This window comes from Procambarus clarkii, chromosome 32, assembly GCF_040958095.1.
Source record: "Procambarus clarkii isolate CNS0578487 chromosome 32, FALCON_Pclarkii_2.0, whole genome shotgun sequence".
In the NCBI taxonomy this organism is placed as follows: domain Eukaryota; kingdom Metazoa; phylum Arthropoda; class Malacostraca; order Decapoda; family Cambaridae; genus Procambarus; species Procambarus clarkii.
Window position 1 is genome coordinate 13,350,875 of NC_091181.1, and position 26,859 is coordinate 13,377,733.

The window sequence follows — 26,859 nt, forward strand, 5'->3', positions numbered from 1 at the left end:
CTCTCTAGCTCTCTCTCTCTCCCTCTCTCTCTCTCTCTCTCTAGCTACTCTCTCTCTCTCTCTCTCTCTCTCTCTCTCTCTCTCTCTCTCTCTCTCTCTCTCTCTCTCTCTCTCTCTCTCTCTCTCTCTCTCTCTCTCTCTCTCTCTCTCTCTCTCTCTCTCTCTCTCTCTCTCTCTCTCTCTCTCTCTCTCTCTCTCTCTCTCTCTCTCTCTCTCTCTCTCTCTCTCTCTCTCTCTCTCTCTCTCTCTCTCTCTCTCTCTCTCTCTCTCTCTCTCTCTCTCTCTCTCTCTCTCTCTCTCTCTCTCTCTCTCTCTCTCTCCTCTCTCTCTCTCTCTCTCTCTCTAGCTACTCTCTCTCTCTCTCTCTCTCTCTCTCTCTCTCTCTCTCTCTCTCTCTCTCTCTCTCTCTCTCTCTCTCTCTCTCTCTCTCTCTCTCTACTCTCTCTCTCTCTCTCTCTCTCTCTCTCTCTCTCTCTCTCTCTCTCTCTCTCTCTCTCTCTCTCTCTCTCTCTCTCTCTCTCTCTCTCTCTCTCTCTCTCTCTCTTTACTCTCTCTCTCTCTCTCTCTCTCTCTCTCTCTCTCTCTCTCTCTCTCTCTCTCTCTCTCTCTCTCTCTCTCTCTCTACTCTCTCTCTCTCTCTCTCTCTCTCTCTCTCTCTCTCTCTCTCTCTCTCTCTCTCTCTCTCTCTCTCTCTCTCTCTCTCTCTCTCTCTACTCTCTCTCTCTCTCTCTCTCTCTCTCTCTCTCTCTCTCTCTCTCTCTCTCTCTCTCTCTCTCTCTCTCTCTCTCTCTCTACACAACATATTGCTCTCTACACAACATAGTGTTCCACAACCTACCTCCCTGGACACCACACCAATCAGGCCAGACCACGACCCATTTCTCAGCTGGTTTCCCCACAGTTGATCAGGAGACCTCACCCACGTGTACCTTATTAAACAAAATCGATGTTGATATTTTATTTCAGTTGGCACGTTCCCATAAAAATATAACACACTTTAAAATATTAATTCCAAGAACAATTGTTAAACATATATGTCATAATTACATGTACATGAGGAATAAACTTCATTGAAAGAATACACTAGAGAACTGTAAATTATTATATGAAGGTCCTGACAAACAAACTTAAAACAATACAACAGACACAGCGACAACAGGAGACTGGACAATAACGAGACATTACCCATCACACACACCCTACCCATAATTTTCTGGTACCAGACTCACCCTACCCACTATCCCTGGCACCAGACACACCCTACCCACTATTTTCTGGTACCAGACTCACCCTACCCACTATCCCTGGCACCAGACACACCCTACCCACTATTTTCTGGTAGCAGACTCACCCTACCCACTATCCCTAGCACCAGACACACCCTACCCACTATTTTCTGGTACCAGACTCACCCTACCCACTATCCCTGGCACCAGACACACCCTACCCACTATTCCTGGGACCAGACTCAACCTACACACTATCCCTCGCACCAGACACACCCTACCTTACCTTGACCTTGAGGTTACCTTGAGGTGCTTCCGGGGCTTAGCGTCCCCGCGGCCCGGTCGTCGACCAGGCCTCCTGGTTGCCGGACTGATCAACCAGGCTGATGGACGCGGCTGCTCGCAGCCTGACGTATGAGTCACAGCCTGGTTGATCAGGTATCCTTTGGAGGTGCTTATCCAGTTCTCTCTTGAACACTGTGAGGGGTCGGCCAGTTATGCCCCTTATGTGTAGTGGAAGCGTGTTGAACAGTCTCGGGCCTCTGATGTTGATAGAGTTCTCTCTCAGAGTACCTGTTGCACCTCTGTTTTTCAACGGGGGTATTCTGCACATCCTGCCATGTCTTCTGGTCTCATGTGATGTTATTTCTGTGTGCAGGTTTGGGACCAGCATCTCTAATATTTTACACGTGTAAATTATTATGTACCTCTCCCGCCTGCGCTCAAGGGAGTACAGTTTTAGGCTCTTTAGTCGGTCCCAATAGTTTAGATGTTTTACTGAGTGTATTCTAGCAGTAAAGGATCTCTGCACGCTCTCCAGGTCAGCAATTTCTCCAGCTTTGAAAGGTGCTGTCATTGTGCAGCAGTACTCCACTCTAGAGAGCACAAGCGATTTGAAAAGTATCACATCGGTATAGCATCTCTAGTGTGAAAATTTCTTGTTATCCAACCTGTCATTTTTCTTGCAGTTGTGACGGCTACTTTATTGTGTTCTTTAAAGGTAAGGTCTTCCGACATGAGTACACCCAGATCCTTTACATTGCCTTTTCGTTCTATGTTATGATTTGCCTGTGTTTTGTACGTGGTTTCCGTTTTTATATTTTCATTTTTTCCATAGCGCATGAGCTGGAACTTATCTTCGTTAAACACCATATTATTTTCTGTAGCCCATAGAAAGACCTGATCTACATCTGACTGGAGGTTCGCCGTGTCCTCTATGTTGCCTACCCTCATGAAGATCCTAGTGTCATCTGCAAAGGATGATACAGTGCTATAGGTTGTGTTCTGGTCTATGTCCGATATGAGGATGAGAAAAAGTACTGGAGCAAGCACAGTACCCTGGGGGACTGAGCTCTTCACGGTTGATGGGCTGGATTTTATTTTGTTGACTATTACACATTGGATTCTGTTGGTCAGGAAATTGTAGATCCATCTGCCTATTTTTCCGGTAATTCCTTTTGAACGCATTTTATGTGCAATAACACCATGGTCACATTTATCAAAAGCTTTTGCGAAATCTGTGTAAATTACATCAGCGTTTTGTTTTTCTTCCATAGCATCTAATGCCATATCATAGTGGTCCAGCAACTGCGACAGGCAAGAGCGCCGTGTTCTGAAACCATGTTGTCTAGGGTTATGGAGATGCTGTGATTCCGTGTATTTTGTGATCTTACTTCTTAGCACTCTCTCAAAAATTTTTATGATGTGCGATGTTAGTGCTATCGGCCTGTAATTTTTTCCCTCTGCCTTATTTCCTGCTTTATGAAGTGGTGCTATCTCTGCTGTTTTTAGTATATCAGGAATAACGCCAGTATCTAGGCTTTGTCTCCACAGAATGTGGAGGGCCTGCGATAGTGTTTTTTTTTTACAGTTCTTTATGAATATGGAGTTCCAAGAATCCGGGCCTGGTGCAGAGTGCATAGGCATACTGTTTATGGCTTCTTCAAAATCCAGTGGGGATAGGGCGACGTCTGATTTATGATTTGATGTTGGTATCGTATCCTTGAAAAATTCATTTGGGTTATCAATCTTTAGTGTGTTTAATGGCTCGCTGAAAACAGAGTCGTACTGCTTCCTCATTAGCTCGCTCATTTCTTTGTTGTCATCGGTGAAAGTTCCATCTCCCTTTCGCAGGGGCCTGATACTAGATGTGGTTTTTTATATTGATTTTGCATAGGCGAAAAAATATTTCGGATTTCTCTCTATTTCACTGATGGCCTTTTGCTATCTTTGCCTCTCCTGGGTTTTGTATGATTCTTGTAGCTTCCGTTCAATTGTTTCTATTTCTCTACCTAACCGTCTTCGCCGTTCTTGAGATAGGGTGCGACTCTCAAGTTGTTCCGCGATTCGTTTTCTTCGCCTATATAGGAAACGACGTTCCTGTTCCAATCTGCATCTCTTCTTCTTTTTTCTTAGAGGTATGCGGTTTGAACATATTTCTAGTGCTACTGAGCTTATTTTTCCAGGCACTGGTTCAGGTTTGCATTTTCTAGCTGTTCTTCCCAGTTTATTTCTGTGAAGTCCTGGTTTATTTGCTCCCAGTTTATCTGTTTATTATTGAAGTTGAATTTGCTGAAATCTCCTCCACCGGGAATCTGTACTGGTTTTGAAGGTCTACTCCCCATGGTTGTCATAACTTCAATTAAGTTGTGATCTGAGTAACAGGTATTTGTAATCATTATGTTCCTGATCAATTCATCATTATTAGTGAAAATGAGGTCTAGCGTGTTCTCCTTCCTAGTTGGTTCTACTATTTGCTGGTTTAAGGCAAACCTGTCGCACATCCGTAGCAGGTCAATTGCATGTGCCTGTTCATTTAGGCTACTTCCTGGTATTCTTTCTGATATTACTGTATTAGCCAGGTGCTTCCATTTCAGGTGCCGTAGGTTGAAGTCCCCAAGCAGGATGATGTTCGGAGCTCGATTTGTGAGGTTTTCCAAGCAGGGTTCTATTTTCATTAGTTGGTCTTTAAACTGCTGAGGGTTTGCCTCCGGTGACTTATATACAAGGACAATAACTACAGTTAAAATCTCTATTTTGATTATCAGCACTTCCACCATATCATTTGAGGTGTTTAGCAGCTCAGTACAGATGAGTGTGTCTTTGATGTAGAGGCTGACCCCATCCTGAAGCCGGTGTTTCCTATCACATCTGAGAAGAATGTACTCTGAGATCCATATTTCACCATCATGGTAGTCCTTTGTGTGGGTTTCTGTTAGGGCTGCGAACACTGCATTTGCCTCATGAAGGAGACCATCTATAAAGTGAACTTTGTTGGATTTGCGTGTTTTTATACCCTGGATGTTGGCAAATATAAATGATGTTATCGTGTTAGTGGAAGTGCTGGAAGCCTTACTTGGTGTGAATATCTGAGGCTCTGGTAAGGAGGCCACTGTGTTTGCGTCCAGGGTGTGTCGTTTTGGAAGTGATTCGTCCAGTTTTGGTAGTAGGACGGGTGTTGTCTGGTGTAGTACCTGTGTGCTTGTTGATAATTTGAATTCCAGTCCTGTGGGTATCTCCGTTCCCCTCTGTAATCCTGTAGTGGTTCCATCTGACTGTTCCTCTCTCTTATATTTACTACTCTGTTTCTGCCTTCCTCTAAAAAATTTCCAGTAGTGTCATATTGATCTTCCCGTCTATAACGCTCTGTACCTCTCACATGGAATTCCGGACACTGAAGATTGTAGCATTTTTTGTCCCTAATTGAAAATTGACATAATTTAGGGTGGAAGTATCTACACCCTGTTCCAAAACGGCATGTACCCCTCTCCAACATGTTCCTGCATTTTCAAAAATGCAGAAAATGGCATTTTGCTCCTAATTTTCCATATTTGCATATTCCTTTAGCGTACAATTTGCAAATGTGTTTCGGTTTTGCGTTTTTCAAGGTATTTATATCTGTGACTGTCTTGTCTACCTCTTTATTAGAGCCATCTCCGTTTTTCGTCCTAATCCCTTCATCTATGCACTCTGTCTCACTGTTGCTCTCATCGTTTATATTATCTGGCTCTGCAATATTGCTGTTATTTTGTACCACAATACCCTCTTCCTCCACATTACAGTTGCGGTTCTCTAAACTATCTGTTCCTGAGTTTTGGTCGTTATCCAATGTTGACTTTTCCCAGTCCGCATATATCACTGGTAGCCTGTCTGTGAATGATAATCTCTGTGACTCGGGAATGTTTTTCATCAGTTTAGTTATGTTCTCTAACATTAATCTGTCATCTTTGCAAACCCAGTAAATTCCTTCCCTTTTTATGCATCCTGGAGCTAATTCTGTACAGCCCAGGTGAAATCTTATGTTACAGATGCAGCACGTTACGCCTGCATTCCGTTTTCCCAATACTCCCGAACACTCGCCACACCTCTCCATTGTCTGATGTATTGTGTTGTATTTGAGATTCACTGTATGGATCACTTGTTGATGTCAGCCCTTTTAACCCTTTATAAAATTATATGTATATATATATTTATATGTTTAATATTTATAATATTATATGTATACCGTATATTTAAAATATTATGTATGTTATTTTGTTCAAACTTTATGGCAGGTACTTAGCGTAGGGTAGCGAAGCTGGTCCCCCGGTCGGTACAGGTGACCTCTTGTTGTCCCAGGTTGATGTCACCAGTTTCCAGTTACCCGATTTATAACCACTGATGCCGCCTCTTGCCACTATTCTATATTTCTAGTATTCTATATTTATAATATTCTATGCACGATTTTCCTTCACTTCCAACTTATATGTTGTTGTGATACCCGCTCCACATCACTGTTCCACGAATCACCGTTCACTATTTTTTTTTTCCTAATACACGCATGTACACAAAGCCTCGTTCACTGGCTCACACGTGGTCTCCCGTTTATTCTCTATTTAACACAAAGTTCTATTGTTAATGACTATTTTCAATTTTCCAGCGGGTCACTATGTAACAAACTAGGCTGGTTGCAAGAATTATCCAGAATGGTTTATCGACAAGGGAGAATGGGAAGCTGGACCCACGTGGTGACCCGGGACCTGACCCCAGGGAATTCGCGGTGTAAATAATGGCGAACATCTTTGTTCATAGTTTTGTATAATGAACCATTCTATAGTTATCCATTCTCACTTATTTAGAGAAATTAGCCTTTATTCATTTTGTATTAAAATGGTATTGTATAATATTCCTGGTTATAGTACCAAGAGTATTCTAATTATTAGGAGACTTGAGTTAAGTCACCATGAGTGACGTCACGAACCAGATCTAAGTTGTAAGGCGGAGTGACCGGCGGTCATAGGTCATCAGAGTTGACATGTTCACTATTTCTCAAAGTTCAAAAAACCATTTTGGGGATCGTGAACAGCTCTGCCGTTAGATGCTTGTGTAATTTAACTTCAGTAAAATAATTCAACCAGTCTGGATCAATTAAGTACAACAGAGGTTAATTGTTATAACTTAAACCTTGCTAAGTAACTTGGTAAGCGATGCGGAACAATACAATGCTCTAGTCTGGGGAAGATCAGAGAGAGGAGAGATTAGTGTGGTTTGAGAAACAACTCGGGCAGGTGGCGTTACCATCATCGGCCTCCCGACAGCACGAACATCTAGCTGGACGCCCAAGGTAGAGTTGCTTTATGAGTTCTTGTAGGGATAGTCAATTCATTGCCGTTCAGGTCAAGTAGGGAGTGAACACCTTTAGATTTTGATTTTAGTTGTTCTTTTAATAAATTAATTAGTTAATAATTTGCATTTTTATTATTTCCATGTGTTTGTTATATGTATATGAAATTGTCCTGGTCATGTGGTCCACACGAGGCAGAGTTGAATTGGGCGCCGATTCCAACACCAAATCGGAAGTCATCATTCCCGTTTAATTAATTCCACACTTAAGATCTTAAAGGATACCGGTTATAGGGGGATCAAGCCCCAAGGTTGATTAATTAGCATGATCGATCCAGACCTCGATCATTGATTAGTGTTACTGGTCTGGTGGTGGCGGCGGAGGCGACTCTAGGGTTTTGCTCGAAGCCTATGTCACGTCATACGGGTTGTAGAATTCTAAGTCGGTCAATCGTCTTAGGACTACGTGGCATGGAGTCGGCTTTAGTAAAAGTTTTGGAGTCCCTTGTAGAGAATAAAAAGTAAGAATACGGGTAGAGGGGGAAAAGGTAGGAAAGATCATACGAGAAACCCTCCCCGTGTTACAACTATGCACTTTGTTATGTCTGTAATCAGTAATCCATGGCAGTAGTCCTAAGAATCCCGGTTAATGTCACGATTTTAATGGAGCGCGCACGGTACGTCCTCCCCCTCCCTCGACCTCGACCTCGACTCACTATCCCTGGCACCAGCCACACCCTACCCACTATCCCTGGCACCAGACACACCCTACCCACTATCCCTGGCACCAGACACACCCTACCCACTATCCCTGGCACCAGACACACCCTACCCACTATCCCTGGCACCAGACACACCCTACCCACTGTCCCTGGCCCCAGACACACCCTACACACTATCCCTGGCACCAGACACACCTTACACACTATCCCTCGCACCAGACACACCCTACCCACTATCCCTGGCACCAGACACACCGTACCCACTATCCCTAGCACCAGACACACCCTACCCACTATCCCTGGCACCAGACACACCCTACCCACTATCCCTGGTACAAGACACACCCTACCCACTATCCCTGGCACCAGACACACCCTACCCACTATCCCTGGCACCAGACACACCCTACCCACTGTCCCTGGCCCCAGACACACCCTACACACTATCCCTGGCACCAGACACACCTTACACACTATCCCTCGCACCAGACACACCCTACCCACTATCCCTGGCACCAGACACACCCTACCCACTATCCCTGGCACCAGACACACCCTACCCACTATCCCTGGCACCAGATAAACCCTACCTACTATCCCTGGCACCAGACACACCCTACCCACTATCCCTGGCACCAGATAAACCCTACCTCTTATCCCTGACACCAGACACATCCTGCCCACTATTCCTGGGACCAGACACACCCTACCCACTATCCCTGGCACCATACACACCCTACCCACTATCCCTGGCACCAGACACACCCTACCCACTATCCCTGGCACCAGATAAACCCTACCCCCTATCCCTGACACCAGACACACCCTGCCCCTGTATCCCCGGCACCCTGGTGCCAGACACACCCTTCTCTCTATACCCATCACCGTGGCACCAGACGCACCCTGCCCCTGTATCCCCGGCACCCTGGTGCCAGACACACCCTTCTCTCTATACCCATCACCGTGGCACCAGACGCACCCTGCCCTTGTATCCCTGGCACCCTGGTGCCAGACAAACCTTACCCATTTTCCCTCAGGTAAAAAAACAATTCAATTTCAACTTGCGGTTTTGATGTGGCACGTTTGGCCAGGTCATCCGCCACCTCGTTGAGCACTATTCCAACAGCAGATGGAATCCACATGAATTTCACATTGTGACCTTTTAACTGTATTTCATTCATCATTTCTTACAATCCTCAACTATGGACATGAAGACTGGACTTTGACTGCTTAATGAATCAAGTGCTCCTCGGCTATCGACAAATACAGAAACATCTTTTTCATATTGACACACTTCCTCCAAACTAGCCAGAATGACCCGCTGTTCAGCTTTTGTAGATGATATGTAATTACTAAGACGAAGTACAATTTTCCTGTCCACAGTTCCAAACTCAGTATATTCCCTTCCTAGGACACCACACCCTGCCCTGCGTCACGGAAAGGTGAACTGGGGCTCAGCTAGCAAGGGGGCTGCTAGTGGCTCGGGAGTCAGAGTACTCAGTCTCTCCAATATACGTGACTCACCAGAGTCACTTGGTCCTACAGAAGAGGACCAGTAGTACCCACCACCGCAGGTCTTTGCTCCCACCACAGAGGTACCACTGATTCACCCTGGAATCCCAGTTTCCCAGTTTTCCCTGGGAGCCCCTTCAGTCAACCACGGGGAAACTGCTATTAGCATACCCGGCCTAGACCCACGGATGAGTGAAGGAAGACTCAGGCTTTGGTTCTTGCCTGCCAGACAAAAAGTTGCAAAAATTCCTTTCCTGCCTGCCTTCTGTATCTCACTTAACAAGGTTGCCAGCTGGGTTGATATTTCTGCACCCCAGCATAGCAGTTCAGTGGGTATACACTATATAGCCTGTTGCCAAAGTGTTGCTACTTATACAGCACTGACACAGGACCACTAGCCCAAGGTACTCTTTTATAATAGTCATTGCTTCTTTACCACTCTCCAGCCACTAAGAATTTCTAAAGAAAACGTAATGTTCACTAGGTGGGACTATGATATCCCTCGTGTATGCTCATAGAGATCATTATGGAGGTGCACTTAGACACACTGTTAAAATATGTGATATTTACTGACATAAGCTACATGATCACATACACAAGTAATAATGATATAGGAATGTTCATAATATATAATCTGGAGATCATCTGCAACTCTTCTCTCCAGACCTCCTGCAACTCCATCAGCTGGGCGGATTTAAAGGGGGGGGGGTCTCACACCCTCTCACAGAGGGGGCCACTTCGTCAACGTCGGCCACCACCCCTCTCAACGGCCGCCTTGTCCACATACGCTGTCCTCTTCAACAGTCCTGGACGAAAGCTGCCCTGCAGCCTATCCTACTACTAATATATCAATTTTGTACTGAAATATAAGTATATAAAGATCGTGACTTATCTGGCCTACTCAACAAAGGGGTAATGGGAGGGAAATTTATCTACCTTTACATTCCTGGCTCACGACGCGTGTCCCTCGATGGCATGAGGTTCTCACGCTTCCTGAGTCGGTCCTGGACGATCCAGGAACTTGCCACAAGTTCTAAGGTGTCATGAAGCCGTCGCGTCGTCCCCGAACCGCTCCCAGAGATTCAGATATACCAATCCTGGTTCAACCAGGTGGCACTGAGCTAATCACTGTATACACACGCACTCGTTCCTTCCACAAGGCGAAGTTTCTCATCTTGAGAACGGTGTCGTCCATCCAATTTCCTCAGTGAATGTGATCCAGCCACATCCAGGCCTGTCCCCCTCATTATCCAGACCCTCAGCGTCAGGCAGCGCCCTCCAGCGTTGTCGCCGACCGATTTTCCAAGTTTTGGCCCTTCTCTGCTCAATAAACTTGATTTCTTTTTGCTTCCCAGAAACACAGGGTCTCCAATAACAATGGTGGGCTGCAATGGCTGGCTATAATTCACTGAGTAAGACTCCCAGAGTCTCCAATACTCGAGAGCTGACTGAGGAACGCCCCTCCACTCTCACTGTCAGGTCAACTCTGACGTTACCTCCGCCGGCGCCGCCAGGGGCACTCGGTGACGTCTCGGCGGCCTCTGATTGGTCGCCCGTGGCACTTGACGTAAGCCAGCCAATCCGCGGCTGGCTGGCGTCGTTCAAAAAATGACGAATCTGCAGAAAGGGGTGCTATTTTGTTTGTATCAAGGGCGCCACTTTTCCCTTTACCTACAAACTTAGATATGCAACTTTCTTCCTTATATGGCGGCCGATCTGGTCGCCACATATACCAACAGACTCCCTGCATATCAGAGAATCAGCAAGGGAAGCTGATATGACTCTTGAAGCCGGATTTGGAGAGAAATAGAAGGGGCTCCGTAACACCTGCCATCTTCCATTTTTTTTTTTTGAGATATATACAAGAGTTGTTACATTCTTGTACAGCCACTGGTACGCGTAGCGTTTCGGGCAAGTCCTTAATCCTACGGTCCCTGGAATACGATCCCCTGCCGCGAAGAATCGTTTTTTCATCCAAGTACACATTTTACTGTTGCGTTAAACAGAGGCTACAGTTAAGGAATTGCACCCATTAAATCCTCCCCGGCCAGGATACGAACCCATGACATAGCGCTCGCGGAACGCCAGGCGAGTGTCTTACGACTACACCACGGAGACTGCAAATTTACCATCATTTACCCATGACTATATTCATGTAAACTATTGGCTCTTAGAAACCCAGATATTATGTTTCCATACACACACACCGTAATTATCCCAATTCATGCTGAATCTTTTTCACTTCTTCATTTTTCACTTTTTTCACTTCTTTTAATCTTTCTCTGGGTACAATTTCGATTTCTATTTTCTGTACTTTCCAGGGTGCAGACCTAGTACACTGTCGAGAGTGTTTGTAGCAGTCAAATACATCGTATTCCCTGAGGTCATGAGCTAATTCCCCTCATGTAGCATGTCTCTCTCAGTTTCCCAGAAGTGTGTACGTCACTCAAGCAGGTCTGAACGCTCAGAAACAGCTTATCCCCCCTCTTCTCATGAAGCGAATAGATACTCGAGTGCGAATGTCACGGACTCTATCATACACACTCTGCATGTTTAACTCCATTCACATTATTTCAATCATTGCATTTCTTTGACATCCAAGAATAATCCTAATAGCCTTGTTCTGTATCAACTGTAGTTTTGAAAATCTGCCTTGCCCAGTTTAAGACAAAACGGGTGCTGCGTAGTCTATCAGGGACCGAACATTACTTATGTATGATGTCTACAAGATAGGTACCCCAACACCTTTACCAGAAAATGCTAGCACCTTTGGAGGATGCAGACGGGCTTTACACAAGGTGCTGATATGATTTATTTTAGCAGTTTTACTCTCACATGTGTATCCAACATACATGCCCAGATACTTGTACTTCTGAGCACGGCTCAGTTCCACACCATTTAGAGTAAGTGCTATATATCTTCGTTTCCTATAATCATATTTGGTTTTGTCAGCATTTATAACTAAGCCTAACTTGCGAAAGGTTTTACCAAGTTTGTTAAGGGCCATTTGAATTGTCTTACCAGAAGTTCCTTGTATAAGAATGGCATCAGCATTTATGATTGTCGTTTATTAATACATTGAATAAGGTAGGGCTTGAAACTCCCCTTTGGGAGGTACCTAACTGACACCTCCTTTCCTCAGACATGTATCCTTGGAAGTATACCTGACATTTTCTCCCTTGTAGATCATCTCGTATCCAATGTAGCAATCTCCCAGGTATTCCCAGATTGCTAATTCGTATAAGATTACTTCCCCATTAGTTTTATCAACTGATCCTTGTAGATCAACAGAAACTCTAAAATTGGCATCCACATTAGACAAACTCTTTATGTGACAGTCTGCAGTACTTTTGCCCTTGATAAAACCGAAGAGGTTATTGGATATATCTACAAGGTTGAGTAGCCTATTTAACAAGATCCATTCTATCATTTTACAAATGCAGAATGTTAAGGATACAGGCCTGTAGCTTCCGTTTGACTGGAGTATAGAAATGATGACAGACTCTTTCCATTTTATTGGTAACTTTTCTTCCCTATAACTCATGTTAAACAAATCAAGTAAGGGACTAGGTTCCATACCGGCTAAAGAATTAAGAATGTCATACGTTACTCCATCCTTCCCCGGTGCAGTAGATCTGCCAGTTTTTATAGCATCCAGTAGATCATCATAAGTTATCTCAGTGCATGTTACTGATCCTGTATTTAAAGTACATAAAGTTACTCCATTTCTAATATTTTCACATGTGAATCAATGGATTGTCTCGTGTCTTCAGATAAGGACTCCATACTAGCAGCACAAGCCCATTTGTCTACTCACTCATTAGCAACCTTTTCTGAATCTGGGTGAGTTATGAATTTGGTCTTACAACCCCTGATTTTGTTTATTTATCTCCATATGTCTTAAATGTTCTTGTTATTACCAATGTCTGAGTAAACTCTTACCAGTATCTTCCCTGTGCCTCCTTCCTTACCTGACTGCATTCCCTGCCCACTTTCAATGTTGTATTTTTCTCGTCATCCCTCATTCCATTTTAATCATTTATGTTGTGCACTCTGCAGTTTTCTCTCCCACCCCTTGACATGCTGATCATTGGAATAGTTACATTTCTTAGGCCCATGTGTCTAGCTTCCCCTGCCCCTGTTACTCTTCCTCTGTACTAATTTCTCTATATTCTTGACCTCGTCAAAGCTGTCAACACAGAGAGGTGTGTATTGTTGATAACCAGTCTTCCATATTTTGAATAAAATTGTTTTTTCTTCTCTTTAATAATATTTAATATTTTCCTCTTGGAGTGGATTTGTTTTCCTCAGTGGCAATTCAACATGTAAGGCAAAGTGGTGACTAAGTAGTTCCCGAACAACCCGAGTCTTCCCCCATAATCCCTTGTGAGTTTAATTATAATGCAGCATTGTCAAGGCGTCCTCCCCTGATGTGAGTTGGTTTATTATTTCCCAAGAGACAGGTATCTGGATGATCTTGTAGAAACTGTAACCACTTGACCCCATTAGTATTAATACTACCCACTGTCCCAAGGCTTGTGTGCCGAGCATTAAGGTCCCCAATGACCAGTGAAGTATTAGTATATATGCAGTCAGGTAGATAGTGAGCGTCGAAGAAGTTCCTGGATACATACAAATTAACTACAATAAATTTCCCTTCCCTTAATGATAATTTAACACAGACACTCTCTATACCTTTGGTTTTTGACGGCGGTTCTACTAACTCTGCTGGTATGGAGTTCTTAACATAAATCGACGTCCCTCTGATGTTACTTGCGGCGAAGAGGTGAAACCTTTTATAGCCACTTAATTTCAATAATCCTTCATTCCTATTCCCTGTCTCCTGGAGGGCTACAACATCAATATAATTTCCCATCACATAACAATGAACATTTCTTTACTATTTTTCCTAAACCATTAACATTCCATGAGAACATTTTCAGTCTAGGATTATCCATTTTTAAATAATTAACTTTCTAAATCATTCCCAAGATTTTCACTAAATGATGGCCATACCTTGAATAATATATCCCACCTCCTCCCAATTTCACGGGTAAACTCACCATTACATTTCAGGCCCCTTGATGTCCATTATTGGCCCCACTGATTCCTTTATTTTATTTTTAATTATAGAGTTGTTCCTTTCACTAAGACAACAATCGCTTACACACACTTCACTTTCCTTCATTCATTACTCATTGTTACATTATTGTCCTCAACCACTATCTCCTGAGTTTCCTTCACTACTCTTTTGTTACTTTCCTTTACCATTACCTTGAATGTTTAATTTTTGCCTCAATGAACTCAATTATTTGCCCAAGATTTCGTAGAAACTTACCAACTTTCCTTATTTCGGCCCACAAATCCTTGATAATACCATTATGGCCATCTTTCTGAGTCACAGTAATCACTTCTCTCACCGTTAAACTGTCTTTGCCGGAGTCCTGAGTGCCGGTGTAGCTGCCTGTTGATGGAGCCTGACGAAGGTATTATCAGAGGGGAAAATTATCAGCCCTTACGACTATATAGCACTTGGAAGGGGTCATGATAAGGATTTGGGATGGGACGGGGAGTAGGAAGGGTGCCCAGCCACTTGAACACTTATTTCGTCAAGCTCCACTGTTGCTGGAGCCAGATGAATTAATGATGACTCCTTTACCCATGCATTCGTCCGCTTCACTGGCGCTGTTTGGTGTTGATGTTTTTGCGGTTCTCCCGGTGTCTGAGTAAGAGCTCTTGCCTGATGTGTAATATTTTCTTGCCGGGGAACATCCATGCTCGGCCTCCTGCTAAACACACAGCCCAGCTGGCGTTGTGAACACCTACACAGTTGCAGCATCGGGGGACTATTTTCTCACCCAGTTGAAGTTTGTTTCTACACACATTAGAGAGGTGAGACTCCGCAGAAACGTCATCGTGGATCATCTGTCAGCTCCAAGATTTGTCCCCATCGGCAGTATTTCAAGCATATTGGCTCTTCCACATACTTTGCCACATGACTGTAGCCAGCCCCGGTGATGAACACTCTTTCGGGGACTTCACCTCTCACTAGAGCCACCACATGATTCCAGGCTTCACCTTTAATAAGGTGACGCTTGGCCCACACAAATCGTTGGTCTTCGAGGACGAATTATGGGTCCAGAATGTGAGGGTATTTGTTGATAATCACCCTCGCTAGTTTCTCATTCTCTCACGGGACGATTCATACCCCAGGGCTTATGGCCCAATGCGGTGTTATATCACAACGTCGGTGATCGATGGCAGCATTCATAAATCTCATGACCTCTTCCAGCTCTAGACTTTCAAACTGTACCCTCCTGTGTTTTGAAGGTATGCGTTCCTTGATGAGTTCCTGTATTACTATTGTCCGTTTCTTCTGTAGTTCCTTGTCATCATCTCTCATTACTCTGAATCAATGTCTCATGATTAACTGCGCCTCCTTGCTTTATCTTCATTGTTTCTAATTATCATATTGTTCCCTTCATTTTCACATATTTAGGAGATCTTTTGTATTCTTTCTAATTTTTCCACTAGTTGTTGCAGTCTCACATCCTCATCTCTCCCCCAGCTTGCTCACTACCACGGTGGTTAATCCTACCTCTGCTCCAGTGTCCAGGATTATGTCTCCCTCCCCGGCTATGTCTGATTCCAAGTTAGTTAGTATTCTCTCCAATCTCTCAATTGCTGACCCACCCCCGGCATCCCCTGTTTCAATCTTCCTAACTTCCGCTTTAAATGTCCCTCTATCCACTGCTTATGTTTGGTCATTCTGTTCCAAGATTATCTCCTCAATCCAAAGGTTACCCTTCTCTTCCCATTCCCCAAAATGTCTCTCTAAAATCCTATCTACCCCATCCATAGTGAGTTCCTCCATGCTGCTCCTCTTCCTGTGTCAGTCACTGTACCCCATCCATAGTGAGTTCCTCCATGCTGCTCCTCTTCCTGTGTCAGTCACTGTACCCCATCCATAGTGAGTTCCTCCATGCTGCTCCTCTTCCTGTGTCAGTCACAGACAAACTACCTTAAGAAGCAAGCGTGCCAATTACCTTACCTTCCTGCCAGCACAATAGGTCATATTTCCCTGTACGTCGTCTTCAAAGTCTTGAGCTTCCAATTTCTTCATTCCCAATTCCCAGTATTGGCAGTTCACTTCTCAGATTTCAGTATGCCTTCACTACACACTGTATCTCCCTTGCACACTATCAGCGCGTGATTGGTCACTTCCGACTTAGGTGGCGGTGAGGTCACGAGCAGCCAGGCCGTGTGTGTACTCGGTCCAGGAGGCCTGGTCGACGACCGGGCCGCGGGGACACTAAGCCCCGGAAGCACCTCAAGGTAGGTAGGTAGCCTAGTTGTGCTCTGGGGATTGAGATATGGCTCCTAGGTCCTGCCTCTAAACCGTCAATCTACTTGTGTACAGATTCCCGAGCTTCTCGAGCTCTATCATATCTACATTTGGAACTGTGTATGGAGTCAGCCTCCACCACATTACTTTCTAGTGCATTCCATTTACTAACTACTCTGACATTGAAAAAGTTCTTTCTAATCTCTCTGTGGCTCATTTGAGTACTCAGCTTCCACCTGTGTCCCCTTATGCGAGTAGTGGAAATGACGCCATAGAGCGGCAATTTTGTTTTTTTCGACTGCCGCTCTATGGAGTCAGGGGTATTTACAACTTTTAGACCGGCAATTTTGTTTTTTTCAACTGCCGCTCTATGGAGTCAGGGTTATTTTCAACTTTTAGACCGGCAATTTTTTTTTTTTCGACTGCCGCTCTATGGAGTCAGGGTTATTTTCAACTTTTAGACCGGCAATTTTGTTTTTTTTTCGACTGCCGCTCTATGGAGTCAGGGTTATTTTCAACTTTTAGACCTGCAATTTTTTTTTTCGACTGCCGCTCTACGTCGTAGAGTTATTTTCAACTTTTAGACCGGTCGTTTTGTTTTTTTCCGACTGCCGCTCTACGTCGCAGGGCTATTTTCAACTTTTAGACCGTCCGTTTTGGTTTTTCAGGGGCCGTTCTACGCACCCTGGGTTTTCTACAAGTCGCTCTATGGTCCCTGCCATTTTCTCTCAAGGGGATTAAACGGCCTCCTCCAGTCATCCCCAAATTTCGTTGGCTCAGTGACCCTGCACAGACATTGCTAATGGTCAATGACGTCACCAGCTAGCCGCTCAGTGTTCCTGCACCAGCATGTTCAAGGGGATTAAAAAGCCGGTCTATGAGTCGTGTGTTTTGAGATACAACAGTGACCTTGAAACCTAATGTAAAATACCATCATCCCTAGTCTATTTTTAATTTCATATTTACTTCCAACCATCGCCCATTACATTTATCAAAGAGGATCATGTATGTGAGGGAAGAACATAACTTCAGCACTGCAAGAAGTTATGTGTGTATTTTCAAGTTCGTCCTCTGCTGCCTGTATTTACCCAGGTCTTTTTCCTAAATATAAAACTTATCCAATTCATGCCTATTCTGTTTCATATTGATACATTTAATAGGTTATTAATATTCCCCTTTACTATGACCATTCAGTCGCACCTCTATCATGTCACCCCTATTTCTTCTTCGTCGTCGTTCTAGAGAATGTAATTTGAGCTTTGACAATCTTTCTTGAAGGATCGTTTATTATGCATAGGGCAAAAAATAATATGAAAAAAATGCTATCAGTCGTTTATATTAAAAAATAGAGGCCTGGGCATTTGTGATTTCAATGCGTTTTCAGTAGTAACCAATATTGTCCTTAACCTCACACACGCTCAAAACATACCTCCCACACCTTGCTGTTGCATATAACAAATAAAAAAAACTCATTCAGTAAAAGCAAGCCTCTCATGTTTTAAAATAAGGCCTTCTGCGGCGCGAGGCGCGCTAAATGCGGATCCCAGGAGGTACACACATAAGTGTGAACTCTTAATCTGGCTTAATACCTCAACTGTACTCTGTGCTTCATCAGAGTTGATATTCAGCTACAATAGCTCGTATTTTCGCTCATTGCTTATATTTTCTGTTATTCATAAACCCTATCAAACCATCCTAACCTAACCTAACTTATTATATTTATCAAACAAATACATTCTACAGACCAGTTATTGTTGTTGTTTAGTGACATCGTGAAAAGCGACCTCAGGTATAGGGATAAGGTATTGCTGGCCATTAGCATATAGGTGTCAAGGTATTACAGCACCTGACTGGTCAACTATGTATGATGTCACTAGATGGCCAATGCGGCCTTTAGCTTCCTACCTGTATATGTACTGTATTTGATGTTATTAATAATCAAAAAATGACTAGACTAACCATCCCCACCTAACCTAATCAGAGGTTTAAGAATATACATTTAAGTCATTCCCAACTGTAATCATTATTCAGTGATAAGTTCAAAACTAGAATAGCAAACCAAATGTCGTACCGCAATTTGAGCAGAATCGTACGTCTGGCATCATGACAGGTAAGTTGACCTTGTTTATGAAAATACATTTTAATTATCCACAACTGTAATTATTATTCGGTGATAAGTGCAAAAGTATAACAGCAACCCAAATGTCGTACCACAATTTTTTGTAGAATCGTACATCTGGCAGCATAGCAGGTGATCTGAACATAAGAATAAAGGTAACTGCAAAAGTCCTATTGGCCCATACGAGGCAGCTCCTATATATTTCCACCCAATCTCATTCATATTCATGTCCACCCTATGCTTAAAGCAACCAAGGGAACCCACTTAAAGTATTAGTGTACAATAATAGTTTTAATAAATAGCTATCATTCTAGTTTTATACACAACAGCAATTATGAAACCCTATAGCTAGATATTCTACTATAATCCACAAGTAGCCACCACACATCTGGTAGCACAGCGGATTAGTAGCTGTGTTCATAGGCTAGTCAACTGTCCTCACATCCATCAAATAGCTATCCAAATGTCGCACCTCAATTCATCCATCTAGCAACTCAGCTGGATGCTAGCCACTATATTCATAAGCTAATCATTTCTACACCTCGAAAATAAAAAATCCTAGTTTTGCTACACAAATCAGCTAACTTGTTTCTAAACCAACAGTCGCAAATACAATCATATATACCTACACATACTTCACACTATATATTCATAGAGAATAGCCTAATTATTTTTACCACCATTTCCCCATTAATCAGATGTAATTTATGCCATACACAGAAAATACAGCATTTACACACCAAATATGTCATTTATGCTCAAAATATATTATTTACACTCAAAATATACCATCACACAAAAATATGTCATTTATAGACAAATATACGACATTTACATACAAAAGACGCCAGTTGCACCCAAAATATGCCATTTACACAATATTGCATGTACACTCAGATTATAACATTTACAGAAAGTATGACATTTGTACAAATATATAAAAATGTTTATGCATTTAGACAATCAAAAATGCGCTTTCACTAAAATTACACAATTCCACAAATATAATTTTCACAAAATACTCATACATTGTCTCATAAACCAAATACACTTACACCACTAAGGTCTATTTTTTCAGATCACAGAGCTTACACAAAATACACAATTTGCACACAAAAATACAGTTGCACCAGTTCCACGTCAACAAATTAAAAACACAACTTGCATAAGTGCACTATTAGTACAAAAATTATTATAAAACATGTACAATTATTGCACAATTTGTGTAATTATTGTACATCTTTGCACAATTAATACAAGAAAACTTGCTATATAATTTCTCGACTTGCGCAATGACAATAAATACACAAAGGTATAAATAAACAATTCGTCCATATGCAATTACACAACATGCGCAATTAATAAACAACTTTCACAAATATTACACATCTTTCATAATTATTACACAACTTGCACAAATACATATCTAGCTCAAATACATACAATACATAACTACCCCAAATATGAAAATACACAACTAGCATAAATACACGATTTACACAAATACAATTGCGACATTTACACAACTTGCTCAAAAATAAAATCAATACACAACTGAACAATACATAACTAGCACATATTCATTAAATACACAACTAGAAAATTTCCACAAATACATATACAATTAATACATACGACTTGCACAAAACAATACACAATTTATAGAAATATAATCAATACATAATTGCAATAATCATACAACTTATGCAAAATATATAATCTACACAATCAATACACAAGTATATTAATTGTGCAATATATGTACAAATACAAACACAACCAACTGGGTCAAACAATACACAATTTGCAAGATATTTTTCTAGGTATATTTAGGACATTAATTACAATATGCTGAGTTTAACCAACTCCCCAAAAATCAGAATTTCACATATTAAAAAGGTACATATGACATCCGATGAGCGCTATTATTAACACATTCATTTTCCATTAATATTTCAACATTATCAGTGCTAAACTATTCATCTAACATATGTCCATTGTTTGTAATACATTCCTTGTTACATCCTCTCCAATCAGGCCACCCATATATATTTATGCAAACCATCTAACAGACTTATTTATTCTAGCCTTAGTTATGTTAGGTTTGGTGAAGTCAGTATTTTATATGAAAATTTTAAGAAAATTTGCTATATCTTATCAAAAATGCATTCTATCAAAACCCAAATTCATCAAAATCTATAAAAAAAAATATACTTATACTTCACAAATTTACCTAAATTCAACCTAGTAAAAGCTAAACTAACAAAATATGAGCATCCCATATCCTCACATACAAGCCTATAACACCTCTATCCATACATTACATGAGTTGGCCATATAGCTCGAACCCCAAATAGGAAAATTTACACTATTTCATAAACATGCTAGTTCATGCCCCCTCAGATATTATATGTATATGTCCTTCCCTACACGACCTCATCTAACCTGACCTAGCATATCCAAACCTGGATTTGGTTAAAGTTGGCGAAATTTATGCTATGCCACCTAAATATGACCTAATTTCCACCAAATATACCCAAATGTTGTGTATCATAGTATCACCAAAGCCCATTTTTACCTACATTTTCTCCTATTCCATCCTACCCTACGCAACCTTACCTAACCTATCCTAGCATATCCAAACCTAGATTTGGTTAAAGTCGGCGAAATTTAAGTTATCCCATATAAATTCGACCTAATTTAAGGCAATTCCCACCAAATATCCCCCAAATGTTGTGTATCACACCACTGCCTAAGCCCATTTTTACCTACATTTTCTCCTATTCCATCCTACCCTACGCAACCTTACCTAACCTATCCTAGCATATCCAAACCTAGATTTGGTTAAAGTCGGGGAAATTTAAGTTATCCCATATAAATTTGACCTAATTTAAGACAATTCCCACCAAATATACCCAAAAATGTTTTTGGAACATAGCACGGCCAAAGCTCATTTTAGCCGAGTTTTCACCTATTTCCAACCTGCCCTAGACAACCCTACCCAGCCTCTCCTGGCATATCCAAAGTCAGATTTGCTTATAGTTGGCAAAATTTATACCTTTCCCACCTAAATTTAACCTAATTTAAGCCAATTTCCACGGAATATACCCAAATGTTTTGCATCTTAGCATAGCCAAAGTTCATTTCACCCACGTTTTCACCTATTCCATCTTACCTTAGACAGCCTTACCTAACCTGACCTAGCATATCCCAAGCTAGATTTGATTAGAGTTCGTGAAATTTATGCTTACTCACCTAAATTCAACCTAATTTAAGACAATTTCTACCCAATATACCCAAAATGTTTTGTTATGTAGCTCAGCCAAAGACCATTTTAGCCGAGTTTTCACATATTCCAACCTACCCTACATAGCCGACCTAGCAGATTTGATTAAAGTTGGGGAAATTTAAGCTTTCGCCATCAAATTGGAGACAATTTCCACCAAATATGCCTAAATGTTGTGTATCATAGCACAGCCAAAACCTATTTTATCCACATTTTCACCCATTCCAACTAAACCTGGACCCAACCTCTGATGCGACATATACTCAGAGAAGTGATGTTTTTTGGATATGAACGTAAATGCCCGTGCCTAACCTGCAAGAGTCTTGGAGCTTTGTTGAATATTTTATCTATTTTTCTTCGAAAACTGAAGTTTTGGATATGAACCTATCCGCACTGTGCCTAACCTGCTAGGTACTTTGTTGAACATCGTAACCATATTCATAGAATGCATGAAGAAAAAGTTACGGCCACATGAACTGCAGTTCAGCTCCCGTAAATACGGCAAAGTCGGTAATATTCTCGATCAATATCTTCGTCAAAAAAAACTTTTAATACCCCTTATATTGCTTCATAGAGAAACTCTCGTGGCTCCTCGACACTATTAATGGACAACCACACATACTAATAAGTTAAGGAAGTACTGATCATAAAGTCTTTATTACATTATTTATTCCATAAAATTAATTATCTATATAAAAATAATGAAAAACAACTTACGTAAAATTTGTAGCCTCCGCAAAGACTTGGAGAACATTGGCTAGAGAACTGGAGAAGGTGAGTCTTTTCCCTCCTGGAGACTTTGGATCGTCGACCATCACAGCTTCGTGAGTGAGATAAGGTTCTGATATAACCACTAAAGTGGGCCTATTGGAGAGCCTGGGAGAGAGAGGAGCAGTTCTATACTCGACAATATCATCATCGTATCATTGTCCGAGAATCGACATGAAGGCAGGATTTCTGTTTTTTTTTTTTAATCTTGTTAAAATTGCATAAAGAAAACAGCCTTAAATGAATTAAGTAAATATATATTAACTACAGAAAGATTTTTGGCAATATTGAACAAATCTAATACTGAAACTTTCAACGAGATTACTTTGTATATTTGATCTTGTTATATTTGCTTTAATTTTAAAAACTTGTTTTATATCCGTTCTAGTTAAAAATTTTGATTACAATGTGGCTGTTATAACACCCATGAATCATATTACTCAGCTGTATAATATTTAGCAAAATTAGTAGAAGTTTGGTTAAGCAATTTGTTTACTTTCAGAGCTAAGATGTTTCATCGCTTTCTATAAAAGTTATCAATCTGAAGAAAGGATATTGCATCATGAATATGAATTTACATTAATAGTTTGTCTTATGATATTCTAGAAAAATATTGCAACAATTTCTTGCACCTTGCCAATAATTGTTATTATTCTAATAATTTTTACAAATTTTTATAATACTGATTGTATTATAATAAGCACAGTTAAAGTCTATATTTTTTTTTAATTATTTAAAATCTAAATTGTGTCAGTGTTGAAAATTTGATTTTTTCTCATAAGTTGTCTCTTGACAGAGCATTATCGTTTGTTATCACTTGTATTTTCATATGCTACTTCTTAAGATATAAGTTTAAGTTAAAAAAGCTAGAAATACAAACACCTATCGACTTGAAAAATACAAAATTAACTCGACATAAAAAATACAACTTTTTGCCTAAGGAAAAAATCACGTTCCCAAGCAACCCGATAAACCTATTGATGCCAAATACCCTTGGCATCAAACCTATTGATGCCGTTACCCTTGGCATCAAACCTATTGACCTATTGATGCCAATACCATTGGCATCAAACCTATTGACCTATTGATGCCAATACCCTTGGCTTTAGGTGCCCGGAACGCTGTGCATATTAATGGCTTTAGGCATAGTATGCACTTGCTCTGTCTAGAAATCCAACATTATGACTGTAAGTCATTTTGAATGTATGTACTTTTTCCTGAATAAACATTATCTTATCTTACCGAGAAGGCTTCAGTTATGGGGCTCACCTTGAGAACTTGTCTGGGAAGAGCGGGAGGCTGGAGGTGAGAGCGAGGCCTCGCTGGGGCGTCCAGGAGGCCACCTTCAGCGCCTGGGCGCCCAGGGGACTGTACGGCACCTGCAGGTACACCCCGCACCTGTATGATGATAATAACTGGAAAATTCTCTTAAGAACATAAGAATGTAGGTAACTGCAGAAGACCTATTGGCCCATACGAGGAAGCACCTATTTATTTCCGGGCCAATCTTATTCATATATGTCTAACTTACCCTTGAAATAATGAAATGTAACACATTGTGATGTGTTACAATTTTGGCCCTTCTGAAGATGTATTATTATATACGAAAGTACTTAATGAAATTCCTGTTTCAATTCTCCCTTCATTGTCTGATACTCACATTTTACATCACGTGTTAATTTTCGTGATTTTAAACACACACACACATATATATATATATATATATATATATATATATATATATATATATATATATATATATATATATATATATATATATATATATATATATATATATATATATGTATATATATATGTATATATGTATATATATATATATATATATATATATGTGTAAATATATATATATATATATATATATATATATATATATATATATATATATATATATATATACATATACATATATATATATATATCTATTTATATATATATATATATATATATATATATATATATATATATATATATATATGTATATATATATATGTATATATATATGTATATATGTATATATGTATATATATATATATATATATATATATATATATATATATATATATATATATATATAATATGTGACGGTAACGCGTTGGTGTTCGGCTGTTCAAAGCTAGGGGTATGGCCTCGTCACATAGTATAAAAAAAAAAATAGAAAATCTGGAACTTCGTCTGTGGTAAGGTAAGGAGAAGACACACAAAACACAAGTAAATTTTAACAATGGAATTTTAATTACGTTAAATAAACAAAACATGAATAAAATGGACAAACAATCTTGTATAATAAAATCAATGAAAATAATAAGAATAATTAAATGACACAATGAAAAGTTACGTTAAGACAAGTGAGCAAAATAACAAGAAGTGCAATATACAAGTAAATGAGAGGTGCGGGAGTATTGGCTTTAAGCTATCACCTCTCTTAGTACACGTACGCCAAAGCTTACGTCTAGCAGGGAGAAGTGTTAACTGTGTGAAAGCACTGAATACTCTGAGGACTGAGGTCGTGGCGGCCCCAGACATCAAGTAGTATGGTGGGCGAGTGCAGTTGCAGCCAGACCGGCGACCAATCAGCGAGGAGCCGGCAGCAAGACGGGTAGTTTGGCGGTTTGAGTCTGAGCAGGTGTACTTGGCTGCATACGTTTTGCGCTCTGGCAAACCTTGCTGGTGTTGTTGTCGTTGTTGGACATTTCTTCCATAGTAGTTTTATATAGATGGATCGACGTATTTGTGGAGGGAAGAGCAGGCTCAATCTCTTGAAGGAGATTATCGTCACAACTCTCCCCCGAAGCCTGCGGTTCTGGAAGAAGTACGTCGTTATGAGATGGAGTCGCTTCTACTTCATAAACTCTGGAGAGATCATGGGCTAAGATGTTGTCGGAATCTTGGTATAGCGTGTCTCCAGGTTGAATTTCTGCAGTTATCAAGCCCATAGTAGAAGACGTTGAGATGAGAAGTGGGCGTGCTGCAGGAGGTGTAGGGTGGTGTGGTCCGTGTTGATGGTGGACCGAGCACTTTTCAGGTGTGGAGTGGAGTGCTGGAGCTTCAGGATGAGGAAGAGTAGCTCCTTGCCAATTGTTCCGTAGTTCCTTGTAGCAGTAGTCGCTGACAGGTGTATTCTCCTCGCCTCGTTGCTGCATCACGACACCACCAACGTCGGTACCACTGGCGTCGACATGGAGGATGAAGGGCTTATCTGACGAGGTGAGAGTGGAATTAGAATATGGCAAAGGAGCACGATTATTATCCTGAAAGTATTTGGGAAGATCATTAAGGATTTCGGAATTAGAAAGCGCTGACTCCTTGTCAGTGCTTTCGGGAGGAGAAGCTGGGAAGGTCTCACTGTGGATGTAGGGTTCTGTGAAGGTGGAATAGTTAATTAGGACAGTGGGAGGAGTACCATTATATTGCTTCAGGAGGTTGACGTGGCACAGTTGGGTCTTCCGCCGCCTATCTGGAGTCTCTATTACGTAGTTGTTGTTATTCCTGCACTCTTTGACGCGGTAGGGTCCTGAAAACCTGTTTTGTAAAGGTGAACCTGGGATAGGGAAGTATGCAAGGACGAAGTCTCCCGGCTTGAATTTTCTTACTTTGCTGGTCTGGTCGTAATGAGTCTTCATTCTCTCCTGGGCTTTCAATAGATTATCATGGACAAAACGGTGGACTCTCTCTAGAATGTGTTGAAGGTTTTGAAGAAACTGGGGCACATTCTGATGCTCACTGAAGGTGGCATCTCGGAGAGAGTCTTTGAAAGCCTTAAGGGGAGTACGGCACTTACGGCCGTAGAGCATCTCATAAGGAGATACTCCTAGGGACTCATTGGGGAGACTTCTGAAAATACACATTATAAGGTCAATCTGCTTATCCCAATCCTTCGAGGTTTCACTACAAAACTTTTTCAAGAGTGCTTTGATAGTCTGATGACTACGTTCAAGAGAACCCTGTGAAGCAGGATGATAGGGGCTGGACAATACCTGTTTGATGTTGAACTCCTCCAGTGTCCTTTTGAAGAGATCACTGGTGAAGTTGGTACCACAGTCGCTCTGAATCTCCCTGGGAAATCCGTATTGAGTGAAGATCTTCAATAGATGTTTTACAACCGTAGCAGCCGTGATGTTCTTCACTGGAACTGCTATGGGAAATCTGGTGGTAGGACACAGGATGGTTAGGATGTAGGCGTTACCTGAACTGGTCCGAGGTAAAGGACCAACACAGTCTATTATGAGTCTGTGGAAAGGTTCCGCAGGCACCTGTATGGG

The 26,859-nt window shown here is 41.3% G+C and overlaps 1 protein-coding gene across 1 annotated transcript in view; it reads right to left on the minus strand.

Moving 5' to 3' along the window:
- Window positions 1-26,859, minus strand: part of LOC123759266 (probable glutamate receptor) — a 223,400-nt gene that overhangs the window by 137,680 nt on the left and 58,861 nt on the right. Inside the window, exons 6-8 of the mRNA XM_069334761.1 lie at window positions 23,849-23,977; window positions 22,529-22,687; window positions 839-929 (exon numbers count right to left, since the gene is read on the minus strand). Of these exons, the coding sequence (XP_069190862.1) occupies window positions 839-929; window positions 22,529-22,687; window positions 23,849-23,977 (379 nt within the window). The remainder of the gene's footprint in view (window positions 1-838; window positions 930-22,528; window positions 22,688-23,848; window positions 23,978-26,859) is intronic.